The sequence below is a fragment of the Chrysemys picta genome, chromosome 1 (assembly GCF_011386835.1).
Source record: "Chrysemys picta bellii isolate R12L10 chromosome 1, ASM1138683v2, whole genome shotgun sequence".
NCBI classification, from domain to species: domain Eukaryota; kingdom Metazoa; phylum Chordata; order Testudines; family Emydidae; genus Chrysemys; species Chrysemys picta.
In genome coordinates this window covers 351,993,950-352,002,923 of record NC_088791.1, presented here as the reverse complement: position 1 = coordinate 352,002,923, position 8,974 = coordinate 351,993,950, and the positions used below count along the sequence as shown (strand labels likewise).

At 44.0% G+C, this 8,974-nt stretch overlaps 1 protein-coding gene across 1 annotated transcript; it reads left to right on the top strand.

Annotated features, from left to right (window-relative positions):
- Window positions 1-7,090: 7,090 nt before the first annotated feature.
- On the top strand, window positions 7,091-8,255 carry LOC101945532 (olfactory receptor 52N4-like). The gene has a single exon (XM_005312474.2). The coding sequence runs from the start codon at window positions 7,102-7,104 to the stop codon at window positions 8,038-8,040; it is 939 nt and encodes a 312-aa protein (XP_005312531.2). The 5' UTR covers window positions 7,091-7,101; the 3' UTR covers window positions 8,041-8,255.
- The last annotated feature ends 719 nt before the right edge of the window (window positions 8,256-8,974 follow it).

The following is an 8,974-nucleotide window of genomic DNA, read 5'->3' as shown; positions in this document are numbered from 1 at the left end:
CTCCCAACACAGCCAGGAGTTCACCCGAAATCAACAGTTAGAGACTTAAATAAATGGCTCGATTTACCCCAACCATGAGCCTCCGGTGATGTCAACTGGAGTGGTCGCATGGCCTCTAAGGATGGGTGAACTTGTCTGGACCAAAGAAGAACTGACAGGAAAGGAGAGTTGCTGAAATCTCAAACTCATATGCTTAAAGGTTCAGAACAATGAAGATAACAATTCTTTTTAGTGAGGGAGAAGGGTCTGCTCTCCCTGTGCCCTTGCATCCCTGGTTCTGGAGAGGACAAGAAGCACCAAAAAGCAATAAAAATAAAACCATGTTTTTGGCTTAGAGGAAATGAGGCGGGGTTGGAAATCTCACCAGGGGAGATCCAGGAAGACACAGTGTGTGTATGTGGGGAGGGGGGAGGTAGAGATAGTGCTGTGCAGTCCTGAAACTGGGTGAAATAGGGAAAAAACATCCTGCCTAATGCACAGACCAAAGAGGCGTCATGAGAATAACACTGTAGCAGATTGTTTCTGACACCATCCCCCATCCAGACGATCCCTCCTCCCATGAGTAACCCCACTACAGCCTCAGGAAGGGGTGTCTGGGTTTCTAATGGGCTGCAATACGTTAAAGCTTTGTGTCATTTTGAGGAAGAGTTACTCATGCTGGCTCCTTTTAGTCTCCACGTCCTCTCTCCCTCCCGCCTGGTTTGTCCATCTCTCCTCCCCGCACAGGCAGATCTGCTGCTGGGTTCCCTTTGCCCCCAGAAAGGCAGTTCAGGCTGATCTCCCCCTTTTCCCTGGTGCAGGCAGACACTGAGTTTAACCTAGTCTGAGGAGATATTTCTGTGAGCTGTCGCTGTGGGGTCTGGCACCTGGTTTTGGTCCTGAGTGAGGGGTATCACTGTGTGGCAGGGCTGGAAGTTGTGGTGGGGGGAGACCTGCATGGACAAGTGGCGAGCACTGGGCATTGTGGGGCAGGGAGCGGGATGTACATGGGTAGGCAGGCAGCAATCGGGGCTGTGGGGATGGGAAGCAGTGTGCACATGGACATGCAGGCAGTGCTGGGGAGTCTGGAGGTAGGGAGGGCAGTGTACACTGAGGCTGCACTGAGAGGTGTACAGGGACAGGTGAGCAGCGCTGTGGGTGGTGGGGGTGGGGAGCGGCATATACATGGACAAATGGGCAACGCTGCTGACATAAAATTTTTCTTTGTGACTGTTGCTCCAAGGTCAACACTGTGTTCTTTTCTGGCCCTGAGTGCATTTATCCCTATCTTAACCTTTATTCAGTTTTGTTTCCAACTGTTTTTGTTATGTAATTTCAGGCATTTCACTGGAGAAAAGAACCATTTATCTTTGTGTGAGATTGCACCACACATTCTTCGTAGTGATATTTTTATGATATGATTATAGCATAATTATGATACATTTTATGCAAGACAGGTTATATAACATGTTATTGGAAAAGATATGATTTTCTGAATATGATTGTCCTATTTCTAAGCATGTATCATTTTAGTATCTGAAGTTATGAATATTGACTACATATCTGTGTTTCACATGTAGTTACACCTGGGTAACACCGACTATGAGCCATAAGGGAAAACAATAGGCCTTAGGAGAAACTTATCTCCCACCTGGTGAGTCTTCCTGAGAACGCTGCAGACATTTAGTTATGGGCATTTTTAGTAAAACACATGGATAGGTCATGGGCAATAAACCAAAATTAACAGCTCCATGACCTGTACATGATTTGTACCAGAGACCCCTGACTAAATTTTTGGTCTTCTTGGGGAAACCAGATTATATAGCTGCTGCCTGGTGTGTGTGTGTGTGTGTGTGTGTGTGTGTGTGGCGGGGGCGGGGGGGGGGCTCTCTTGGAGGAGATTATGAGGACGGTCCTTTGCTTGCCAGCTCTGTTAGCCATTCATGGTGATTGTTGTATATTCATTCCTCAGTACAACGATTTTATGTTCTCAAGCCATTAATTTTATCACCTAAAACATTCATCCATGGGATCTCTCAGCCTTGTGAAATACACCCCGAGTGTAACATTTCCAAGATGCTGCAGTCACATGAGAATTTCTGCCCACAGGACTATAGTCAACAGGGTCATGAACAGAAAGAATTCCTTCAGTAAGCTGAGGTTCAATCTTGTAGGCAAAATGACTCCAGCTGACGCCTGGGGAGATGTTCATAGATTCCCAAGGTCAGAAGGGATCATTGTAATCACTTGTTCTGATGTCCTATAGAGCAGTGATGAAAAATGTGCCAAGACTCTTGATAATTGTTCCAAAGTTTACTCTCATGGTTTAAAAAATATCTGCTTTATTTCCAGTCAGAATTTCGTTAACTACAATTTCTGGCCATTAGATCCTGTTACACCTCTGTATGCTAGGCTGAAAAACCTATTATTAAATATTGGTTCCCCATGTAGGTACTTATAGCTGTTATCAAGTCACCTCTCAACTACCTCTGTTAAATTAAAATTACTGAGATCATTGTGTCTATCACTATAAGGCAGGTTTTCTAATCTTTTACTAATTCTTGACTCCACACATCTGATGAAGGGGGCTTATGCCCAAATATATCTGAAGAAGTTGTATTTTTTACCCACGAAAGCTACCCCACTGATACATGTTACTAATTCCTGTGACTTTGCTCTAAATTCTAGACACCAGAACTAGACACAAGATTCCAGCAGCAGTCGCAAAAGTGCCAAATACAGAGGTAAAATAAGTTTCTCTCTTTGAGATTCTCCTGGTTATCATCCACAGATCACATTGACATGTTTGGCCACAGGATACCACTGGGAGCTCATGTTTAGCTAATTATCCTTTCAAATCTTGTTCAGAGTTATTGAGCTTCCAACGAGAGTCCCCCATCGTGGAAGCATCACCTACATTCTTTGTTCCTAGATGTAGATATCTACATAGCTATATTAGAACATGTGTTGCTTCAACCCAGTTTGCCAATCAATCCAGATTGCTCTGAATCACTAAACTGTCCTCTTCATTATTTATGATGCCCCATTTTTTGTGTCATCTTCAAACATCATCAATATTCAGTCATGAGAAGGATCAGCGCCTAAGTTGCTGACACTTGTCTCTCCTCACACTTGTCAGTTAACAACTGTAGCTTATGTCTCAGACAAAGCTGGGGTCCTGCAAAAAAGTGTCTCACCAAAAGAAACACGGAAAGTAACAGAGGTGCAGGCCTGTAGACCTAATTACTAAGACCCTAGTGCCCTTCCTGCCCATTCTGTTGATCACAAAGTCATAGCTCAGCATGATAATGTCTGTTTCCATGGGGGAAACTTGGCTCCTTTCCAGTATAGGCATTGCATCCTGGATCAGACCTATGGTCTATCTATTCCTGCCTCAGGTGTTGCAGGAGAATGTGTAAAAATCTGAGCAAGTAGATGGATGGGGGAGGTGACTTGAGCCTCAAGAGGGTGTCAGCCTAATGCCTAAAACCTAGAGACTGACTTATGCCCTGGCACACATTGGTGTATACATTTTCCTAAATATTTATTTAGCTGTAACTAGTATAATGGGGTAATTTTACTGCTCATGTGAATGACCAAACCCTTCCTGATCCTTGCTTAGCTGGTAGCCTCAATTGCCTCTTGTGACAATGAGTTCATTGGTCTAATTAATCATTGAGTGAAAAAAGCATTTTTTAATCTTTTTTGAATTTGCCCCCTTTCAGTTTAATTGAACATCCACTTGAACTTGTGTTAGGAGACAGGGAGAACACTTTCTCAATCTACCCGCTATCAGTCAGTATTTTATAGACTTTTCTCATGTTCTCTCTTCTTCGTATCCTTTGTAAGGCAACAATCTCAGTCTTTTCAACAGGTTTCAGAGTAGCAACCGTATTAGTCTGTATCCGCAAAAAGAACAGGAGTACTTGTGGCACCTTAGAGACTAACACATTTATTTGAGCATAAGCTTTGATGGGCTACAACCAACTTCTAAGAATGCATAGAATGGAACATATATTGAGGAGATATATATATACACATACAGAGAGCATGAACAGGTGGGAGTTGTCTTACTAAGAGAAAAAAAATTTGAAGTGATAATCAAGATAGCTCAGTACAGACAGTTTGATAAGAAGTGTGAGAATACTTACAAAGGGAGATAGATTCAATGTTTGTAATGGCTCGGCCATTCCCAGTCCTTATTCAATCCTGAGTTGATTGTGTCTAGTTTGCATATCAATTCCAGCTCAGCAGTTTCTTGATGGAGTCTGTTTTTGAAGCTTTTCTGTTGCAAAATTGTCACCCACAGGTCTGTCATTGAATGACCAGACAGGTTATAGATTTCTTCCGTCAACGTGCAAAGGCTGAAATTGTGGAAAAGCAACATCACTTGACCCATAACCTCAGCCATGCTGAACACAACGCCATCTACAGCCTCAGAAAAACTCTGACATGATAATCAAAAAGGCTGAAAAAGGAGGTGCTGTCGTTTTCATGAATAAATTGGAATATGACCAAGAGGCTGCTAGACAGCTCTCTAACACCACATTCTACAGGCATTTATCCTCTGATCCCACTGAGGATTACCTAAAGAAACTACACCATCTGCTAAAAAAACTCCCTGACAAAGCACAGGAACAAATCTGTACAGTCACATGCCTAGAACCCCGACCAGGGGTATTCTATTTGCTACCCAAGATCCATAAACCTGGAAATCCTGGACGCCCCATCATCTCAGGCATTGGCACCCTAACATCAGGATTGTCTGGCTATGTGGACTCTCTCCTCTGACCTACGCTACCAGCACTCCCAGCTGTCCTCGAGACACCATTGACTTCCTGAGGAAACTACAATCCATTGGTGATCTTCCAGAAAACACCATCCTGGCCACTATGGACGTAGAAGCTCTCTACACCAATATTCCACACAAAGATGGACTACAAGCTATCAGGAACAGTATCCCCGATAATGTCACAGCTAACCTGGTAGCTGAACTTTGTGACTTTGTCCTCACCCGCAACTATTTCACATTTGGGGACAATATATACCTTCAAGTCAGCGGCACTGCTATGGGTACCCTCATGGCCCCACAATATGCCAACATTTTTATGGATGACTTAGAACAACGCTTCCTTAGCTCTCGTCCCCTAATGCCCCTACTCTAATTGCCCTGCATTGATGACATCTTCATCATCTGGACCCATGGAAAAGAAGCCCTTGAAGAATTCCATCATGATTTCAATAATTTCCATCCCACTATCAACCTCAGCCTAGATCAATCCACACAAGCGGTCCATTTCCTGGACACTACTGTACTAATAAGCGATGGTCACATAAATACCACCCTATACCGGAAACCTACTGACCGTTATACTTACCTAAATGTCTCCAGCTTCCATCCAGGACACACCACACGATCGATGGTCTACAGCCAAGCTCTAAGATACAACCACATTTGCTCCAATCCCTCAGACAGAGACAAGCACCTACAAGATCTCTATCAAGCATTCTTGAAACTACAATACCCACCTGCTGAAGTGAAAAAACAGATTGATAGAGCCAGACGAGTACCCAGAAGTCACCTCCTACAAGACAGGCCCAACAAAGAAAACAACAGAACACCGCTAGCTGTCACCTTCAGCCCCCAACTAAAACCTCTCCAGCGCATCATCAAAGATCTACAACCTATCCTGAAAGATGATCCCTCACTCTCACAGAACTTGGAAGACAGGCCTGTCCTTGCTTACAGACAACCCCCCTACCTGAAGCAAATACTCACCAGCAACCACACATCACTGAACAAAAACACTGACCCAGGAACCTATCCTTGTAACAAAGCCCGATGCCAACTCTGTCCACATACCTATTCAAGTGACATCATCATAGGACCTAATCACATCAGCCATACCAGCAGGGACTCGTTCACCTGCACATCTACTAATGTGATATATGCCATCATGTGCCAGCAATGCCCCTCTGCCATGTACATTGGCCAAACCGGACAGTCTCTACGCAAAAGAATTAATATTCACAAATCTGACATCAGGAATCATAACACTCAAAAACCAGTGGGAGAACACTTTAACCTGTCTGGTCATTCAATGACAGACCTGCGAGTGTCAATTTTACAACAGAAAAGCTTCAAAAACAGACTCCAGCGAGAAACTGCTGAGCTGGAATTGATACGCAAACTATATACTATCAACTTAGGCTTAAATAGGGACTGGGAATGGCTGAGCCATTACAAACATTGAATCTATCTCCCCTTGTAAGTATTCTCACACTTCTTATCAAACTGTCTGTACTGGGCTAGCTTGATTATCACTTCAAAAGTTTTTTTTCTCTTACTTAATTGGCCTCTCAGAGTTGGTAAGACAACTCCCACCTGTTCATACTCTCTGTATGTGCATATATATCTCCTCAATATATGTTCCATTCTATGCATATGAAGAATTGGGCTGTAGCCCATGAAAGCTTATGCTCAAATAAATTTGTTAGTCTTTTCAACCTCTCTCTCAATATGAGTTTTCCCAGGCCCTTTCTCATTCTTGTTGCTCTTGCCTGAACCCCTCTAGTTCTGTAATATCTTATTTGAGAAGGGTGCCCGGTACTACACAGAGGAGGCCAGAGGAGGGTGAAACATTGACTGACTGATCTCATGGCATTGTATTTTCTGTATGATTCTCTATACCACTCCTCCTAGACCCCAATGTTTTGCTTAATTTCTGTCTGTGTACCAAGATGCCCAGATCCCTGTCCTGAGTTCATACAGGTAAACTACAACCTTGTTAGGTGTTTAAGGAGTTCAAGCTTTCCCCTCCATTGGCCATACACATTGCAGTTCCTGACATCAAAATGCATCTGCCAACATGCTCCCCATTAACCTGGCTTGGCTCTCTCCCCCTGAGAAGTTCTCCGTACTTGACCTGTGACCTAAATAATCTGGTGCCATCTGCAAATGTTGTCACCTCACTGCTCACCACCCATTCTAGGTTGGTAATAACTATAAAATGTTTACTATATTAATTGTTGTATAAAGTGTGTAACCCCCCCCTCACTGAACTTCTCTCCCTTCAAAGGTACGTTAGCATTTCTAAGACTAATCGACGCATTGACGACTTCATGGCAGCTTTGAACCTCACCCACTCTGACCCGTCAACATTCATCCTAATGGGGATCCCTGGCATGGAAGATGCCCACGTCTGGATTTCCATCCCTTTCTCTACCTCCTACATTATCAGCCTGTTGGGAAATTTCACGGTTCTGTTTGTTGTAGGCAAAGAGCAGACCCTGCACAAGCCGATGTACCTGCTGCTCTGCATGCTGGCGCTCACAGACATCGCCAAGTGTACTCTCATCTTGCCAAAGGCACTGTGTATATTTTGGTTCAAACTGAAAGTCATTACTGTCGGTGGCTGCTTCAGCCAGATTTTCTTGCTTCACACAGTTGCTTTTATGCAGTCTGCTATTCTCATGACAATGGCCTTTGATCGCTACGTTGCCATATGTAACCCTCTGAGATATGCCACCATCCTCACCAATGCACGAGTAGCTAAGCTAGGGCTAGCGGGTTTGATAAGGTCTGCTGTCTTCATGCTGCCTCTGCCCCTGCTCCTCAGCAGGCTACCATTCTGTGCCAGCCACATTATCCCCCACACGCACTGCGAGCACCTGCTTGTGGCAAAGATGTCTTGTGGGGACATCACAGTCAACAATACATACGGCTTGCTGATGGCCATTGTACTCATGGGGTCAGATCTGACACTCATTGTACTGTCCTATGGTCTTATCATCAGGACCGTCCTCAGAATCTCCTCCAAGGGAGCCCCCCAAAAAGCACTCAACACCTGCACAGCCCACATCTGTGTGATGTTGATGTTTTATAGTCCCATCTTCTTCACCAGCCTGACACACCAGTTCGGTCAGGGCATCGCTCCCCACATTCACATCATCTTGGTTGACCTCTATGTCCTCGTCCCTTCCATGCTCAATCCTATCATTTATGGGGTCAAAACCAAAGAACTTCGTTACAAAGTGGGCAAATACACTTGCAGAAGTTGATCACCGGGGGCCACTGACTTTAAACCTGTGTGACATCTGGGGAAAAGTTATCTCCTGGTTAATCAAGGTTCTCTGTCCCAGTTTGGCTGGTCTCAGCATTGTGGAAGTTCTGAGAAGTTCCTCTCATGTAATGTCTTGTCACTCCATCACCAAGCACTGCTCTCTCTGTTGCTGAATTCCTTCTCTTTCACCATCATCTGTCCTCTATCATTGGCATACGTCAGCCCCCCGCTCCACACACGCTGTCACTTGGCCTTTCTGTAACTCTTAGACAACCAGAAGATCCTGGAGCTATTTGATGCAAGGTGGCTTTCCATTAATGCCTGTGTGACTATGTTCCTGATCAGATTGAGGAAGAGAACCGACACTTTCATATAGCCAAAGAGAAAAGAAAGATCCTACAATGCTGAACTTCTTTATCATATGTACATTCATCCGGTGAGCAATTTTTTTTTTACATCCAATCCTTGAGAAAACCTGGAGGATAAAGCAAATAAAGACTAACAGTAACAAATTAGCAACAAAGAGTCCTGTGGCACCTTATAGACTAACAGACGTATTGGAGCACACACTTCTTATCAAACTGTCTGTACTGGGCTATCTTGATTATCACTTCAGAAGTTTTTTTTCTCTTACTTAATTGGCCTCTCAGAGTTGGTAAGACAACTCCCACCTGTTTGTGCTCTCTGTATGTGTGTATATATATCTCCTCAATATTTATTCCACTCTGTATGCATCCGAAGACGTGGGCTGTAGTCCATGAAAGCTTATGCTCTAATAAATTTGTTAGTCTCTAAGGTGCCACAAGTACTCCTGTTCTTTTTGCGGATACAGACTAACACGGCTGCTACTCTGAAAATTGACAAAGTGGGTATTCACCCACGAAATCTTATGCTCCAATACATCTGTTAGTTTATAAGGTGCCACAGGACTC